Source organism: Taudactylus pleione, unplaced genomic scaffold (genome assembly GCF_031769625.1).
Source record: "Taudactylus pleione unplaced genomic scaffold, aTauple2 ptg000164l, whole genome shotgun sequence".
In the NCBI taxonomy this organism is placed as follows: domain Eukaryota; kingdom Metazoa; phylum Chordata; class Amphibia; order Anura; family Myobatrachidae; genus Taudactylus; species Taudactylus pleione.
Window position 1 is genome coordinate 747,416 of NW_028284566.1, and position 20,152 is coordinate 767,567.

At 44.5% G+C, this 20,152-nt stretch overlaps 1 protein-coding gene across 1 annotated transcript in view; it reads right to left on the reverse strand.

Moving 5' to 3' along the window:
- The window catches only part of SPAG16 (sperm associated antigen 16), an 826,137-nt gene that overhangs the window by 722,510 nt on the left and 83,475 nt on the right, over positions 1-20,152 (reverse strand). The window contains exon 9 of the mRNA XM_088475190.1: positions 17,544-17,686. Coding sequence (XP_088331316.1) covers positions 17,544-17,686 — 143 coding nt within the window. The remainder of the gene's footprint in view (positions 1-17,543; positions 17,687-20,152) is intronic.

The following is a 20,152-nucleotide window of genomic DNA, read 5'->3' on the forward strand; positions in this document are numbered from 1 at the left end:
GTACCTGAAAGTAGGTGCTAGCATATTTTAATGTCTCTAAAGTGTAGTTTTAATAAAAGTGAAATTCCTCCCTCATATAAGCACCTGCATTCCCAAAAACACTTGTCCTCTTCTTAGAGCACCCCCAGAACCTTATTTCACTAGTTTGCAAACTTTTCCCCCCACTTTGTGCTTTTTCACCCCAAAATTCAAAGTACTTTTTTGGGGTGTTCATTTTTTTCCAGGAATTTTTTGACACAGTCGTCCTTTGGGGGCTGTTCCAAGGGTTCTGAGTGGTTTCCCCACTTTTGCACCCCAAAATATAAAATGTCACACTTCTTTTCTCCACCTATTCAGAGGCAAATCTTTTTCGCTTATTACATTGCATTGACTTTCCGCGTACGCGAAAAGCGGATGGAATTGAATACGGAGATAAGTTTCTGACTGGCGATACTTTTTTGCGGATCTCGGCTTTTCGCTTGTAATTGAATACGGCCCTTAGTCGGCCCCTGGTGATGCATGTGCTTGCCGTGCATACACAGTGTGCGAGAAGACCCAAACCAGGAAGCAGGGTGATAGCTTTACTCTAACACAATGCTTCCAGCTTTTCCCCAGGACGCGCTCTTATCGGAGTCGGTCACCTGGAAAAAGACAAATACTAAATTCCAGTGAAAATATTATAGTCATCATCACCTTCAAAACCATCACCTTACACCACCCTGGCAATGGCGGCTACAATGCGCAGTCGGCACACCGCTCACGCGCAGTAGTGTGGCTGGGTCCCGCATTAGCGATCTCTTTACTTCTTACACATGGCAGTGATCAGCGCCCATGTAAGTTTATTTTTATACATTCCAGCAATCCTTCATTTTCTTGGATCTGCCCGTTATTTATATTTTTACATAGTTATAACCACCCTCGTCGCTTACATGCAAAACAAAACTCTGCAGTGAGGATGGGGGAAGCTACGAGACAGCGCGAGGCACTGCGTGCTTGGGGTCACGGAAGAAATCAAAGCAAAGGGCTTAGGAAACGGGACAGTGCGATGAGGCTTTTCTTCAACAATATCCCTCAATCTGCCTGATAACGTCTAATGTCACTTTTTATTCACTTTCATTCAAAAAGGGCGTAATCGGTGACATCACAACACTAAGGGCACTTTGCACGGAATACATATGCTTCATCGACGTTTATAATGTCAACAAGCAGATCGGCAGCAGAATGTCGGCAGCGCTATGTAGAATGTTAAAACACTGCTTAAGGCATTTTAATGCTGTCGGCAGCATAAGTGTCTACATGATGAAAAAGTGACACAGCTGACACCATTAAAATGCTTTAAGCAGTGTTTTAACTGTCTACATAGTGCTGCCGACATTCTGCTCCCGATCTTTTGCTTGCTGACATTATGAAAGTCGATGATTTGAATCTCATATGCACATTAGTAGTCATTAAAATGGAAATCCTACACATTTATATTTATTAGCGAGGGAGTGGTCACATGCTGCTACATATCCTTTATATGACTAGGGTGGTGTGACATGTACCATGGCACAGGGCACCGCAGGGCAGGGGGCGCTGTTCAGGCCAGTATATTTTTTGTTTATAACAATTCTCACTTCTTTTATCGCCGGCATCTCCTGGCCGCCCCCATCTCCTCCCTGGCTGACTCCCTCTCCATCTGACCACATCCCCAAGCACTTTCAGTCACATCCTCCTTTCTTTAATACACACAGCTATCTGCCCCACAATTACTGATGGCATCCCTGACCACAGTCACCGACCTAAGTGTCGCCAGCAGACCTCGAGTCCCCCTGCCAGTGAGTTCAGCTGCCGGCGCAGGGTACATACACGGATCTCACCACCGCTTATATGTGCTGCATATACACTACAAGCAGCGCTCTTTCTATATCTTCAGTCAGTGAGCTACACTCCCAGCCCCAGGCTTGTGCACTGCAGTTCTGATGGACAAACCAGCGCTCTCCTACCTCCAGAGCCGGGGAGTCATACTGCATAATTATTGTGCATCATCACTGCAGCCGGGAGGGAGCAGCCAGATCGGCATGACTGGGGGGCGTGGCCAGCAAATGGGGGCGGGGCCGGCCAGTCGATGAGTGTCTGCGGACGGGGCGGGGCCACACAATCACATCATTTTGGCCCCGCCCCCGCTACACACTGCAGATATTACAGGCAGTGTGAAGCAGGGGGCGGGGCCAAAATGAGGCGATTCCACTGCCGTCCCCCCCTGCGGGGGCTTTACATGTAAGTGTGGGGGGATAGGAGGGGTCACCGGCAGCCGGGAGGATTGCCTGCCTTCCCGGGAGGTCGGGAGCGGCACACGATTTTCGGGAGGCTCCCGACCAAATCGGGAGGGTAGGCAAGTATGCCTTACCCATGAGGCCTCCCCCCTTTTTTTTGGGCATGAGCCTTATGTCCCCATCTGAAAAATGGTGGGGCGCCTATGCTCTTTCTGCCCCAGGGCAGGGGCGTATTTATAATGGGTGAGGGTGTGCGGGGCACACCGGCCCCTGGGTGCAGGGGGGCCCGCAACGCACACACTGCACCCGTAAAAAACTTACCTCTCTGGAGTTCCACGTTGGCTCCGGTATCTGCGCCTGTAAAAACGTCTGGAAAATGGCCACCGCGGCCATTTTCCTGTCGTTTGCGCATGCGCAGTACAGGGAAAATGGCCGTCGCGGCCATTTTTCCGGTGATCTGTGCATGCGCTATACGCTCTGGGCACACTCTAGTGTCCAGAGTCTATAAGTGCGGCGCTGGCCGTGCACTGCTTAGTGTGCAGCCAGCTGCCGTATGGAAAGGAGGTGGCCCGTGTCGGAGACTGTACACAGGCCCCCTCCTCTCTAGAAATGTCCCTGGCCCAGGGCACCAAAAAGTCTAGTTACAGCTCTATCTATATACTACATTGAAGAGGAGCCTATTGTGGTCAATGAAATATGAAAAATGATAGGGTACTTTCTTTACAATGAGTATTCCTTTTTTCTTTTTAATTAGGGAAAGAGGAAAGCTTCATGGTCCAGTGGTCAGCCTCTTTTCCCCATGGTTGGTCTCATAGCACCAGCCCAAAACCAAAGTCTCATATTAATTTTGGAGGACATTACAGCTTCTCATTGGTCCTGTCCTAATATTTTCATAAACTTAAATAAACTTTATTCTCAGTGAAAGCAGTCATACTAATATAATGATATAAAAATGATGCCGCCGTGTAATGTCCCATTACGATGGTCACTGAGTTTATATATGACTGACATGGCATTTTCCTTTGCACTTGAACAAGTTACTTGTATGCAGTAAAGAAAATTTAATAGGACTAGACCTCCCCATTTTCCTTACAACAGCTTATTAAAAGGAGAGAAAATCAGTATGCATCAACACTTTTATTGGGACTTGCTGTAATCACTTTATTAAAATTGTCGCTGTGTGGTTCATTTTAAAGTCTGCAATATAGAAAATGTGAGCTGTCAGCTGGAAGACGCGGGAGCGCGCACTCAGCGGCCAGCGGGGGATCATTAATTGTTCATTTTGTTTTTCTAAAGAAACACAATTACATATTGATTATCCTAAAACGATTACAATCTATTCATAACCGTTACTAAGACCTAATAAGTTTAGCCCCTTGTTAAAAAAACAAACAAACAAAAACCAGTCGATAATTGGGTAATTAATCCTGTAGCGATACTTAAACAGCCAGGAGAGGAGCTGCGATTTATGTTACTATTCTCATGTAATAGATCCCAGGGGGGACATATTGCAAGAAATTATTGATCTGTTTGCCGTTTGCATTACTTACAATTTTTGCTATACAAGTCAACAAATTCCCGTCTTCTATTATTCCTGCAATTTTTTTGAGCTTTAAAAAGTATATTCACTATGTCAAAAACGTTCTAGTTTCACAGTGAGATCCTTTGAGCTAGCTCGTCACCTGTTAAATTGCATATGCAGGTAAAGACTTAGGGGTCTATTCATGAAGCAGTGAAAAGCCCTTTATCAGTGATAATAACAGGGCTTCTCACTAGGGAGGCCAATCCCGGGATCGGCGGGATCCTGGGATTTTGGCCTAAAAATGGCCAGGATTGAATCTCGGGATTGTAAATTTCCAACCCTGGGATTCGGGATTGGCCTCCCTAGCGGTGATTAGGGAGGGAACCATGGGCGTTTCTAGAGAGGAGGGGGCCCCTGTGCAGTCTCCGACACGGGCCCCCTCCTCTAAACCCGGCAGCGCACTGAGCTGTGCACGACCAGCGCCGGAGTTATAGACTCTGGGCACTAGAGTGTGTCCAGAGTCTATAGTGTATGCACAGATCACAGGGAAAATGGCAGCGACGGCCATTTTCTCTGTACTGCGCATGCGCAAACAATGGGAAAATGGCCGCCGCGGGTATTTTCCAGCCGTTTTACAGCGCCGACGTGGGACTCCGGAGAGGTAAGTAATAATATGGGTGCAGGGTGTGCGGTGCGGGGCACCCCTGGACCCAGGGGTCCTTGTTCCCCACACACCCTGCACCCATTTTAGATATGCCCCTGGAGGGAGCCCAGCTCTCTTCTTAGTCACCGCTGCCCGTCTGCCCTGGCTGTGTGCAGTGCACTGGGATGGTGGGCGGGCAAACGCAGGGCTGCGTAGCGTGACCTCTGTCCTCACGTCACGCTGTGCAGCTCTCCCCTGTGCTGGCTGGAGCTCCTGCACTCCCACCCACCCCCGTACAAAGCACACATTGTGCCGCCCACCGTCAGACACCCGGTAAATCACAGTGGTGGCTGGGCATTTTTTTTTTTTCAAAGCAAAGTCAATCCCGGGATTGGCCTCCCTGCTTTTCACTGCTTTACCCCATTCATAGAAGGGATTACCGTGGAGAAATCTCATATTTAGAGTATCTGCCTGCCGCCCACTCGCTCTGCCCCCACCCCAGCTCTGTACTTGAATGGACTAATGAAGTGACATGGCATACTTAAGACTGCTGCTTACTACCCACTGCACCCACTTCCGCCGCTTTGTCTTGTATTTAGACTAATAAAATGATCAGGCATATACCGGGTCACTTCATACTGCGTACTGCCCACTTCCCCCAATTCCAATGCCGCCGTTCTGCTCTGTATTAAGATTAATAAAGTGACCCGGCATGACTGCAGCTGACTGCCTAATGCCCCGTGACACTCTCTACCGGTGGCTCTGGCTGGCGCGTGCGCAGAAGTGTCCAGCTTCCAGAGCCCAAGATATGTAGCTGTGCAGTACATCACCAAAGGATCGCCCAGGTGCCACCCTTTCGGATTGCTTCTCCAGACAGGTAAGTACAGTATATGTGAGTTGTCCCTTATCTAAGCTATAGATTGCATCAAACTGATGCGATCTATAGTGATAAATAGCAATCCACCACCGCAGATTTACATGCATAGACCCCTTAGCTCAGGTGAAAGCCCATTCCAAACAATGCTTTCATAAAACAAAAAGTAAAATAAGAAAACCGTGTCCTGGTTAAATCGGCAAGTTCAATGTAGGAGGGTGGGATCCAAATTGTATGAGATGTGCCACTGGGCATCGCGGGAACGCCCGACTGCACACATATCAGGCAATTGGGCAATTGTGGTAGTGCCGACCTCACAAGTATTCCCTTGCACCTCTACTGGGTGCGAGGGAAAACTTGTATTGCCAACTGACGCAATGTGCACATCGCCTCAATATTGGGAATTTACTTTCTTCCTTAGATTGTGATCCCCACTGAAGTGCCCGGGCAGGATGCTCCATAGCTAGCGTAGAGCCGTGACGCTCAGTGGTACTTCCAAACATTTCTGTAATGGTGGGGCTGGACATACAGATGATAATTAGACATATAGGGAAAGCAGTATCTTAGGGATCTGCAGCCCTAAGCACATACCTGCCTACTCTCCCAGAAGTAGCGGGAGGCTCACGATATTTCGAGTAGCCCCCCACAACGACGAAAGAGTAGGCAAATCTCTTGCATCCCACCCACTTCCTAGTGAAGTGGGCAGGATGGGGAGATTTTTACGGGAAAATTGCGGGTCCGTGTGGAGGGAACGGGCTAAGTGATGCGAATCACCTCATCTAGCCCCGCCCCCTCAACACGGACCCACAAATCGCTGGCTTTTCCCATTAAAGGGGCAGGGCCTAATGACATCTGGCACCACCCCCAAAGCTGACAGCAACGTCTCCTCTCCGGGATTCTCCCAGGAAGGAGATATGGAAAGTCGGTAAGTATGCCTATGCATCAGTGTAGGACCCTGTTAACAAAGTCTGTCCCTGTAAAACAAAGCATTGCCAATAATAAATTGCAATATGTAAGAAACAGTACATAGACCCTACAGCCTGTAACATGGCAGTTAGGAGCTGGTTGGTAGGTACATTCTCTCTCTCTAAACTTTGATAAATCTACCCCCAATATGTCAAAATAAATTAGAGATCGCGCAATATAGAACATCGAAAAAATGTTTCACGGTCTACATCACTAAACAAGCCAGGAAAGCCTGAAGGACCTCAAACTGTATAGCTTGGAAAAGAGAAGAGACAGAAAGGATATGATCGATGCTTTCAAATATATTTAAGGGATTTAACAAGGAATAAGAGGAAGTGCACGAAAATGGAGGTTTATGTGAAATTTGAGTAACAAATACCTTACTTAATGTGTAGTAGGTAAGTGAAAAAACCCAGCAGAAGTGGTAGAGGCTAATAACAGCCAAATATCAGGCGGCTTTCTTGGACTCCAAGGAAGCGAAGGCAACTCTCCCGTATTCTGCTCGCTGACCACCGCTGCGGCCCACTTCCCGACATCATACCCCCTGCACTACACTGCCGGGAATTGCGGCTCCGTATAGGGTGAGTGGGGCAATGATGACCACAATCACTCGCCTCACTCCTTCCCCTTCCCAACCATCTACCAGCCGGCCCCTCCCGGAGGAGGCAAAACAAATATATATCGGCAGTATGGGCTAATATAGTAGTGCAATTAAAAGACACTTGGAATATAATAATGTGTAACAAGTATAAGGCGTCAATTCAATGAGCCGTGATTAAGTCGTGCCTACGAGTAAGTGCCGCTTTATGCCGCACTTGTGGTACTGGCGGTGTTGTAGATTTTTGTTTGCCGCCCCATAGGGCTGTGTACAAAAATCTACGACTCCAGTGCGAGATCAGGCCGTAGGGGGGGCGAATTCAGCAGCCATTCCCGGCGTTTTATACCATAACAGCAACTCGCCCCCCTCCCTCTTAATTGAAGTGACCCCTAAGGCTCAAAAAGGGTCTGATATTTACAGCAGTAAAATTGGTCTTGTGGGTCTTACCCTGCTACCAAACTATAGGTTTCTAAATTTGTTTTTCTACCGGCTGGAATTCAGTTAAGGTCAATACAACTATGAAACCACTGAATAATATAAAGTAATTAAACTCAATGTTATTTATGGTAGCATATAGCCTTGGTTCTTCCTGGTGCAAGGACATCCCCATTATGCGGCAGCAAAAGCCATGTTTTGGCCAATTCCGAATATACAGCCAAGTAAAGAATTCCCTGTCCGTCTAGATTGCAAGAACTCACGAGCAAGGCCCTCACTCCTTACATTTCACGGCCTACCCCTTCTGTACCTATTCTGCTTTATGCTGTAATTGCACGAGTACTATTCTGCTACGCTCAAATTCTTATGATGGAATCCAAATTTGTTTGCGCCATACAAATATACAGTACGAGGAGGAGGATGCTGTAAGTAGCGTTTATGTCACTTTTATTCCCTCTAAACATTTTCAAATGAAATAAAATGCCCATTTCCCTTATATAACATTTATACGCCATATTTAAACTAAACATCATACTGTGATAGCAGTTTTACTTTCCATCTGTTGATTTTATTTTTTGTGCTTCAATCTCTTTAAATGTTATGCTGTTTTTTTTTTGTTGTATTTTTTTTTTTTTTTTGCTTCTTTTTTTTTTTTTTTTTTTTTTTTACAGGAGACCAAATAAAATCCCTGGAAAAATGATTGTGGCGCTTACTCCCGGGAACTGCTCGCATGCCCCCATTTTATAGGCTGTTAACACCTGTGGGCACAAACGGAGGATAAATATTTCTCTCTTCTAATGGCCTCATAACAAAAGCACTGTACGTCATCTGAATTTAGAAATGGTCTGCAATAGAATCCTCGCTATAATTCTTGCCTGTTTATAAGTATCTGTGAACAGACTCTAATCACTCTTATTACATTTATAAGAGACTACGGCATGGAAGTAACAGTGAATCACCATAATGAACCCATTAACATATTCCTGAACCATTAATTATTGATTTATTTGTAATTATCCCTCTGAATTGTCTTGTTCATTACTTCTCTCCGGTACAGACACAGACTTTTTCAGTCAAAAAATAATTTGTAAGTCTTTTATATCACTGGTGCTTAGTTCCAAATAGAATCTCATTTTTTTTTTAAAGTCCTCATCCATTTAAGCATAACTAGAAAGCCATATTTATACATACACATTGTGCCTGCATTAGCGGGTAATAATCTGTAAGTGACAAATATCAATAAATAAAAGGCATAAAATCTATTTCAGTGACTACTATCATTGAAAACTTCATTAAAGAAACAGGTAGATTAAATATAGGTTTCCGTTTTACCCTGAGTTTTCACTACAGCAGTGTTACAGAGTAACGGTCACTAAAGAATTTTCTTTCCCTTATGTAAAGCTTCTTCCCTTAAGAGTCCCCACAACGCTAAGCAAAAAGCACTGCGTGTCAGTTATGCTTTGGGATAGCCAATCGGTGGCCCCGTAACAATACGGGATCGGTATCTTTACATTAATGAAAATGGAAAATAATATCAATCTGCGCCAGGATCGATATTTTCACTCATTCACAGTTTGGCGAGGTAGGGGGAAGATCGCGCATGCCCAGTAGAGCAAAAGACTCTGGGTAACAGATAAGAACATCGCTGGCGGAATTGTGATTTTTGGATAGATCTTCTTGATAAATCTTGCACACAAAAAACGAAAAAACAACACCCAAAAACTCCCCCCCCCCCCAAACAATCTGTGATGTATTGGAAGTTTTAGCTATCTGAGGCCTCATTTATCAATGAGTTTTATCATTCACGAGTGATAAAACTTGTTGCGTATGATAAATGGGGCTCCAGCCAATCAGCTCCCAACTGTCATCTGTTTCAAAAATGACAGTTGGGAGCTGATTGGCTGGAGCCCCAGTTATCATACACAACAAGTTTTATCACTGAATGATAAATGAGGCCCTACGTTTTCGAACGATCTTGGAATGTCCATCCCTAGTTAGCCTTGCATTGTCATTGCTGGCTACACCCCATTGTGTGAGCTGACCAATCTGAAGTACGTACAAAGTAGTTTAGTTGACCAGACGGAACTGTGAAAGCCAATCATGGAAGCCCAGATGGAAGGATAGAGTGTCCCCACCTACCTAAGTAACGCCGCTTTCTCTAAGGAATAAAACAAATGCATTTAAGATATATTTAGTATAAATTCAGGAGTTATTTCAGGTATATTCTTTAGCACACAGGTTTGGATATATAATCAAGGTAAAATTTAGCTTTACTTGCTCTGTAATACCTATGGCTGTTGCAAAGTGATACACATAACAGTACCATATGTACATAGGTAACAGCATGAATTCTTTGATTTTCTTCCAACATGAAAATCAAACAAAGAGACCAGGTGGAGCTTCTGAAGGAAGGAAAATATACATAGTGTTCACAGAGGTCCAGCAGTCTGGTGCCAGGGGTGCAGCTTACCAAAACTGAGCATAGGTTATAAGATGTAAAGAATTATTAATCAATGCATCTTAAACTTATACACTGCTCTAAAACACATACACAGTTGATGTACTCCCCTATATATTATATAACCTCTACGGCCTATGCCCTCCATCCATTTGCCCTGCACTCTCACCTCTTATAGCTATGGGTGGCAGGTGAATGGTATCCTGCTCCCAAGTGGTTTCTTCAAGCCTAACAATCCCCTAAAGTTGAACAATCAGAGCCCCAATCTACAAGGCAGCAGTACTGTGACTCCCCTCCATGGAATGGGCGCTGCTACGAATGAAGTTAATAGGTCGACATGAAATAGGTTAACATGGACAACGGGCCGACGGGTACAAAAGACTGTCTGACAAAAGGTTGACGGAGCAAAACGTTCGCCAGTTTCAAATGGTTGACACACATTTGGTCGACACAAATCCTAACCCTCCCTCCTAGTGCCTAACCAGAACCGTTCCCTCCAGCAGCTTAGCCCTCCCCCAAGTGCCTAACTCTAACCTTAAAAATGTTTAAAAAACATGTCGACCATTTGTGTGTCGGCCATTTGAACAGGTTTTCCTGAAAAACTAGGAATTATGCATACTGTACTGTACCTGCAACTCTGAAGCAAGCTGACCTTTCCTGTTCCCATGAAAACCATAGTGATGAATTAAAACCCATTTCACTCATGTATCACTGTCTTTCATTCTATATGAATTCATATAGTAATAATATTTACACTTTCCAACAGCCGCCCCCACATCCCCACAACTCAAATATTAATTATAACGGTGTCACCACAGTTTGCTTTCTCAGATAGGGTAACTTTTGCTAATAAAACTCCAGAATCAAAAATGAAAAGCAATTTGCTTGCAATAATTGAGTGTGCATATGGTAGATTACTTAATGACATGCTGCAGATGAAATAATTATTAGTTCTCACTTCGTGGCTTTAATAATAACGGGGCTCACTGCAATCAAAGGAGATTAAAATTGGGTAACTCTATTCCCAGGTTTTAAAAGATCCAAAACAATGTATGATCATTATGCTAAATTTGGTGTTCTACTGATAACAAATCAGACGTGGGCATGGATTAAAGTATTCATGTTCTACAATCATGTGAAAAAAAGTATACATTCAATCAAATCTGGCGCAAGGGATGTATTAGTTATTATGTGTGGATCATAAGTGGTAGATATCATAAAAAGATTTTATTTATAATAATTGATGGGTAGTCAAGCATACATAAAAAGATAAATGTATACTTCCGTAATAATCATACAATGCTGGATATACGTGGTGCTGTTTAAAAGATAATAGTCTTTCACTGTCCCAATATACAATCCTAGCCGCAAATTGTAAATTGCAGTAGATCTGAAAGTTCCTCTAGGATAGATAAAAGTCAATCTAGACAGTCCAGTACATTATCAAAATTAATGAAAGTTAAAAAATATATATTCTCCTTGATGTCAAACTATTAAAATATACTGCGTCTCAACCCGATTTAAAATGCTAAAATTGAAAGAAATTACATTTAGCATAGATATTGTAACTCTGGTCCTGGTTCAGACCCGGTCGCAAGCGCTGAGCGCTCGCAACCGGGACAATGTTTGCCCACTGGGCATGCGCACGACGGAGCCGGCTAGCGACGGGTGCTCCGTCGCTCCGGGTCTCGCACCAAAGGGGGCGAGCTGTCGATGGTGATTGACAGCTCGCCCCGTTTGGTAGGCTGACCAAACGGAGGCGTTCCCGAAGGAACGCCTGCCGTTTGGGGGCGGCCCCACTGACATCACCAGTGATGTCAGTGGGAGAGCTTCCGGCTCTATTAGAGGCAGAAGCTCTCTGGGGCTTGCGGCCACAAGACCCTTCCACAAGGGTCTCGTCGCAAGCCTGATGGTCGCGATGGTCTTGACCATCGCGACCATCAACCTGGCCACTCGCAATAGCTGTGGGTGGTCATCCACAGTTATGCGAGCGGCCAGGAGGCCGGACAAAAACAAAAAAAAAACGCCCTGATTCAGAGCGATCGCTCGTTCAGAGCGTCAGTCTCTGAATCAGGCTCCCTGTGCTATTGTCACAGTAAAAGATGTTGTTATATTTAACAACAATATTGATACTATGAGTATCAATATTGTGTTTCAATTAAGATAGGCACCTATGTAAATAAACACCACACTTAAGATATATGAAAATGTAGATGAGATGTATTTAATTTAACTTTTTGTTCATATAAGGATCATAATTGGTTTTTAATCATTGCTGAAGGAATAAACTCTGTGACCCTTGAAAGCTGATAAACGTGAGCCATTTGTAACAATAAATATCTAAAAGGAATCACTGCATGATTGATATCTAATTGAGCTTTGAGCTCTTTACAATGAGAAGCCAAACCCTGACGATGCCCGCATTATGGGAGAAACGCGTTGGAATAGCAACTGCCAGGAGTGAAGCCAGAGTGTCCATATTCCGGAAGTCAGTCGCTGCCATTACAGAGACGGGACCCCCTAAGGAACAGAGGAATTGTGCCAAGCTGAAAAGCTGGAGAGAGAACCAGGCCATCTGCTAGAAACGAGGAGGATATTGCCCGGAGGACTTTTTACGGAGGGCGCGACAGGTACACATCTGGACCGCCGACAGGTGGGAAAAGTAGCAATCTTCACCCGGCCAGGCTTACCGGTAAGCTTCAAATAACTACACAGCGCTGTTAGTCTAGGAAACGCTACACTCTGTACAGAGACCGGAATATATTTAAACTTTCATTTATTTTGATAATGTACTGGACTGTCTAGACTGACTTTTATCTATCCTAGATGAACTTTTAGATCTACTACCATTTACAATTTGCGGCTAGCATTGTATATTGAGACAGTGAAAGTCTATTATCTTTTAAACAGCACCACGTATATCCAGCATTGTATGATTATTATTTAAGTATACATTTATCTTTTTATGTATGCTTGACTACCCATCAATTATTATAAATAAAATCTTTTTATGACAATATCTACCATCTATGATCCACACATAATAACTAATACATCCCTTGCGCCAGGGCTAATATTGTTTGTCATTTAACCCCCCCCCTTTTTCCTTTAAAGTAGGGATACTTTACCTTAGTCCATTCAAAGCAGCATTGAAGTATTGTATACATATTAAATATAAAACCAATTCCATTGCGCAGGTGACATTTTTAATATTTTTTAAATCAAATCTACCTACAATTTTTTTATTTTAAATATAAGAATATAGCCAACATTCATAAGAGGGTAGTCAATTGGCGGCAATGCGCTGTCTCGATATACGACTGCGCACATCACTGCTAGTTACAGTGACCCAACATCGCCTCTAAGGGCTGCAAAAAGGAGAGCCTAAGGAACGTCACTAATACCCCTTTTACACCAGAGCAAAAACCTGGGTTATTGCTGGGTCTACCTGGGTCGCAGCTCAGTGTAAAAGGGTCCCTGATAAATAACCCGGATCAAATGACCCGGCAATCCAACCCAGGTAACTACCAGGGTTGGACCCAGGATTTACCTGGGTAATGGTGCAGTGTAAACGGCGCAACCTGGGTTTATCCGACCTGGGTCATGCCTAAAATTAGCTGATTGGGGATTGTGGAGCAGTCACCTCCCACTTTTTATGACCTCACAAGTTTAGCAAAACAGACACAGGTGCAGTGTGAACAGGGCTGACCTGAGAATAACCCAGATCGATGGTGCTGTGTAAACGATGTCTGACCTGGGTCTGACCTGGGTTGGAACCATCTCTGAAAACCCAGGTCGGACCTGGGTTTTGGGTGTAAGAGAGGTATTACACACTACCCCATTGTCCAGAACTTTCCAAACTCTGCCATTACAGTCCAGGTTTTACGGATATCCATGCTTGAGTCCAGATGGTTAAATCAAATTGACTGGGGTACTAATTAATTCAACTGTGCTCAAGAATGGATATCCTTAAAACTTGGACTGTAATGGCGGAGTTTGGGAACCTCTGCCATAGTCATAAAGAAAATCATGTTCTAGCCCTGTGATCAATGTAATCTTAAGTCACAACTAACCTACTACAGATATTACTTTGGTCTTATATTTTTTTTAAATAGAGGTTAAGATGAAGAAGCCACATGTGAACACGGCAGAACACCCCAGGACCCAGATGCATTGGCCGAGCATCGGATTATTTTTGTCGCTTATGCCCTAAGTGAAAAGATTATGCATGAAAGATTACAGACCGGATTTATGGGAAGCATCTCATATGGTGATTCCACCCCCATTTCCTCCTTTTCACTTTAATATTCAATGAAATAAATAGAGGTGTATATTACCAGCGAGGAGTGTGAGACAGCCTATAGGTGGTTACTCTCCATCGTATATTATGTGAGTAATTGGGACCATTTGTCCATATTTGAAATCTTTGTAGGGATTTACTGCCCTTTATAAACTCTGTATTCTCAATATATGCTCTATTTATACTAGACCCTCCAAGAAAACGAGGCGTTGTGCTAGCACTGGTTGCTTGGAGATTGCTGGGAGAAGTATTTGCTACTCAGGGCCTGATTCAGAGTGGGGAATAGAGTAAGGTAGTTGCTCTATGTACCTGAACAAACCATGTTGCAATGCAAGGGGTGTAAATACATACATTCTTTTGTATACAGGGTACATACTGGCTGTTTTTGCAGGTAGCCCACAGATGCTGCAGAGCTTTATTTTTAAATTGCAATTTAGATGACAGTTTGGACACGTCCCGCCCAACTCTAATGCCGGCCATACCCTGCGCGACCAGCATAAGATCAGATTCACCTCACGACTCCCTGGAGCTCCCTGGAAGTCCCGGCGGCACGATTTGTTGTGTTTCTTTGCACACGATCTGTCGTACGATCAATCGCGTGCCTCATGCGCTCGTCAGGAAAAGGTAATTGAAATTATATGAATGGACGCACGATGCATCGTACGCACAAAATACACAGCACTATCTGTACACGATACGATGGGCCACATGGGCTGCACATCTGATCAAACGATCCGTTTATAGGAGCTGCAGGAGCGCGCATCGGAATGGATCCTACTCCAAAAAGACACGATTTCCACACGATCCATCGTACGACTCGTCGAAAATCGGCCAGAAAACGTGCAGCTGTATGGCCAGCATAATTCTCGCTGCACATTTTAAATCTGCTCCACCTGCAGTGCAGCATGGTTTTGCGTAAGTGCAAAGTTACTCACTATATCTTTCTCTGGGCCTGATTCAGACCCGCTCGCGAGCGCTGAGCGCTCGCAATCGGGTCGATGTTGCCCAAGTGCGCATGCGCACGACAGAGGCGGCTCCGTCGTGCACATGCGCGAAACCCGAATAATGACGGCCAAGCCGCCATTATGAGTCTCGCACCAAAGAGGGCGTGCTGTCGATGGTGATTGACAGCACGCCCCCTTTTGTGGGCGTGCCGGGGGCGTGGCTGCCCAGACGGAGGCGTTCCCATGGGAACGTCTACTGTCTGGGGCAGGCCCCACTCAGTGGGAGTGCTTTTGGCTCTGATAGGCCCTCAGAGGTTCCATTTATGCTTCTATAAAGGGCTGCTGAAACTGGATTAATTCAAGCCAACTCAGTACATGTATTTACAGGTTATTCTATCTGACTATCCATACATAGATCTGTGATTTGACCCACACGTATATACAGTAGTATACAGAATTATCAACACTTTATTTTATTGCTGCTGATAGACAGGGCCGGTGCAAGGTTCTAGGTGCCCTAGGCAAAATTTTTGTCTATCACCCCATCCCGTCATCCATATAAAGCCCGCACTCACTAACAGCTATCCATCCGCCCGGGGTGCTTCCTCAGTGTCACCACAGTACTCAGTGATATGGCTCACATATACAACAAAGAAGATAGGAGGGCACTCACTGCTGCAGTAAAAAAACGATTATTTATTACGTACCACCAGTGTCAATAGTACAAAGTCCTATGTTTCGTTCATATTACAGACCTTTATCAAGGCATAAGTATGTCAAGAAGCCACATCCACTACCCCTTGCCAGCTACAACGTAGCCAGCAAGGAGTAGGAGCGGCTACCTGGTTCGTTGTCAAGGGAGGTAAGTCTCTACTAGGAGGAGGTGAACGGCATACGGCACATCCCCTCCCCAGACGGCAGCCATCCCCCCCCTGGTGCAACGCTGCAGGTGGGTGTCTGGGTTTCAGTACTCACACAGGCAGTCCGTGCCCAGATGGAGTACGCTAGTGTCGAGGGCTCTCCCTGCATAACCCAGGTTAACAGCGGTACTCCTACCCCAGGAAAGATCACCCCAGGGCCACCGATTCCTCTCATCATTGTCTTCAGACCAGCGGGACGCCACAGGTCTAATGTTTTTGGAGACTTTATTTCCCACCCTCCTGTGACTCACAAATACCCACATAGGGGTTGATACCTCCAGTGTAGTACTGAAAGAACATCACACCACTGATTAATACTACCCGACTCTCAGTGTTTGCACTCAGTGATTCCATAGGGGATGAGCGTAATTGTGAGATCAACTGCCGTGTGATTGTGGGAGACTGATTATTCCTTTAATACCTTCTTTGTTATTGTTATAATCGGGTATTCTTGTGTAGGTTAATTACATTTCTGGACACTTCACTTGATTCTGGATACTGAGTGGCCCGCTGTGGTCAGTGTGATTTACCCGCACTCATTAGAACATGAGGATACCTGTATATTATTATTCTTTTATATTCTGACATGACATTCCCATGTGCTTCACTCACTGTTTTGCTGATTATCACATTTGTACATGGGATCTTACTTTATCATTTCTAGTAAAGGACTAATGATATATGGTTACAGCTTATAATTATTTTACTATTACGCCTGTATAGATAAAGCATTGCATTACACATCTATACGCTGATTGCAGGAACATACATAAAGGCCATCAGTGGTGTAGCGCTCCGATCAAACAAATATAATTACTATTTTGAGTACTTAAGAGAAGGGACATCTCTAGTATCGGAGTAGCTCCCAAAACACAGTTAGTACGTACTTGAGCGCAGGATCGCAATTTAAACTGTATAACATTCGGCATTCCCCTCACTCACTGTGATACATCCTCATAACTGTGCTGTCACCCTCAAAGCCACCAACTCAGGTGTGGCGTCCTAGGCAGCTACCTAAAGCTGCCAGGGCCGGCTCTAGGGGTGTTCGACCAGTGCAGACGCACAGAAGCGTCACCCATAGAGGGCGCACCCCTCCCCAGCATCCCGATTTCAGCCAAAGTGGCCCGCAGGTGGTCAAATCGGGACCCCGGAGTCTGAATGGATGCTGCGTGCATGCGCGTGGCATCCATTCAGTGACGGGAGAGGGCTGGGGGAAGCCCGGCTAGTGAGGCTCCCCCCAGCCTGACGTTATTTGGCGGCATGCAATGCGGGGCCGCCTCCAAATAACGTCATGTAGGGGGCGTGGCCTATGGTAATTAGGCCACGCCCACATTTTTGGACGCCGCGCTCGATGTAAAGGCGCCCTGTTAAGAGCCGGCACAGGGTGCTCCGACCCTTGGAGCTGGCCCTAAAAGCTGCCTAATGGTAGCACTAGCCCTGCTGATAGATACATTTATATTCTACAATATATCCATGTCTGTAATTGCCATCAATAGTGTATATGTAATAATATTTTTGAATGCTGAAATGTTTGATGGGAAAATCCATGTGTCATTATTTTCATAAATTGATACTATTATTTTTATTTATGAAACGGCCTTGAGAGAAGCATTTCTATGCAGTAATAGCGCTCTGTCCACATTTCCTACCTTTGGATGTCTCATTCCTCCAAGATTATTCGGGTCCTTCTCTGGGTTGTATAGAGCCACCCCTTCTTGTTGGAGTTCTCTCTCCCGAGCCTCCCGAATGGCTTTCTGGGTAGGGCCGCTCTCTTTCTTGTGCTTGGTTTCGTCTAGGAAGCAGAATGAAGACATGAACACTGACTGTTGTTCTGAATGGGAAAGAGGAGGCGAGAGATCGAGGGAATGAATGGAGTGAATGAACGAGTTTGGGAATATGACAGAGGAAGAAAGAGAGGACTTTAGAAGCTACATCTCGCAGAGCATGGAAAAGTGAATCATTTACTGTACAAGCAAATCACAAAAAAAACTAAAAGGGTAGGGGTGCGACCACTGGTTTTTAAAACAATTAGCCAGTAGGTATTGGCAGTACATTTTTGGGTACTGTGGATAATGGTGTTTTTCCAACCCATATAACTATTTTAGGAAGAAATTAATATCTTATTTGCAACTTCAAATATCACTGCCAAGTGACCTAAAAAGATATAATTATACAGTAGGGCTTGATCAACAGTTGTGCCCTAGTCCATTTTGTGGACTGATTTTGCAATTTTTCACTGTGAATGGGACTGAGCTTACAGACGCAACTACTGGTGATTTAGGGGTTCTATTTACTAAGTAGTGTTAGGAGACAGAGTGAAAAGTGATAAGAAAGTGATAAGGTGCCAGCCAATCAGCTCCCAACTGTCATTTTTCAAACACAGCCTGTGAGATGGCAGTTGGGAGCTGATTGGCTGGCACCTTATCACTTTTCACTCTGTCTCCTAACACTGCTTAGTAACTAGACCCCTTAGAGTTATATGTACTGTATCCCAGTCGCATCGCCACTGGTGGCTGAGTGGGTATAACCGGGAGGCAATCAGGCGGTAGCACGTAGGAGAAGGACAATTGGATGGATAGGGGTGAGGCAGCACAAATATGTGGCCAACTTGGAATCCAGGAGAAGATCCACATTTATTTCGACAGTGCAATGCGGCAGATTTGTGTGGAACTGTGAATCAGGTCCATAGCTTTCCAGCTGGGTATGTTTTTCCCATATTCTTAATAGGTTACATCTGGAAGGACAACACAGGCAGTAATAGTACTTATGGGAAAATAGGTCTATATAAATCTCCCATAGTCACACTTACTCTCAGTGGTAAATTTACTAAAGTGAGAAATTTTTTAGAAGTGAGTTTTAGAAGAGATGTTGCACATAGCAACCAATCAGATTCTAGCTATTATCTTCTAGAAGGTGCTAGTTAAATGTTAAGTAGGATCTGATTGGTTGCTATGGGCAACATCTCTTCTAAAAACTCTCACTTTAGTAAATTTACCCCTAAGAGTCCCTATTGCAGTAAAGGGTCCCTGATATGTATTAATAAGAGTGAGAACTTTTTAGACACAGATGTGGCCTCAATAACAGTAGATACCATACTAAGCAGCCATCACTGGAAAAGACCCTGACTAGTAGTGACATGGATTTAAAGCACCATCCACTGACTTCTGAACGGACAGTTCCTGGCCTTCCTACTGTACTTGCACTTTTACACAATTTGGAAGAATTAGTATATGATACGTTTAATAATCACCAGCTACTGCAGTATTTATGTCAAATCAATTGCACACTCCTTTACGTGCAACGGTTTGTGAAGACAAAGTCCTTCCTGGTAAAATAAAAAATAACATGAATTCGAGTATAGGAAGCCTGGGGCATTTTAGAATTAATTTTTATTTGCGAAGCCTGTACAAGAAATAACTGAGCAGTAAAGACAAAGCACTTGCACTGGAGTAAATTGTCGCTTTGATATACAAATGTGTCCTCATACATCTAGCCTCCTTGCGGGTTAAACTTCTAGTCACGCCATGCCGTGGCGAGACTCTAGCGTCAAGCGTCTTTTCACCTTCAAATGAGTCTTATTCGCACAGTGATGCGAATAGGTAGCACAAGCAGCTTCTGCTGATTAAAGTGATACTGTATGCGGCATGTCTATATTCTGTGTGTGACTGCGGCTGTAACACTGTAACAAAGCATTATGCAAGCAGATACACCCGCAGTCACACACACAATATAGGCATGCCGAATATCATTTTAATCAGCAGAAGCTACTCATGCGTCCTATTAGTATCACTGTGCGAATAAGACCCATTTGAAGGTAAAAAGTCACACAAAAGACGCTCAGCGCTACAGAGTCAAACAGAGCTCCCGTGTCATGTATGCAGACACATCTGTACCAGGAGTTATGGCAATCAAAGCAACAATAATGAAAAGAGGTAATATATTTTAGGGACATCCCTCTCTATTGGATACAATGTATTCTCACATACTTGCTAACATTGGGGCCTTCTGGATCAGGAAAACAATTTGCATTGCGATGCCTCCTTGTTGGATTGCTAACATCCATTGAGTCATGGGCACGGCACACTATCCATGGGTGTTGCAGTGCATCAACAGCACTATGCTTCCTTACTACCCTCTGCACACCTAGATTCCCCACTCAACATGGTGGACATGGCTCCGATTGTCCCAAGAGTGTAGACAAGAGTGATCGGTACAGTCCCCTCCAATGAGGACTGTCTAGCCTAAATTGAGACAGCCT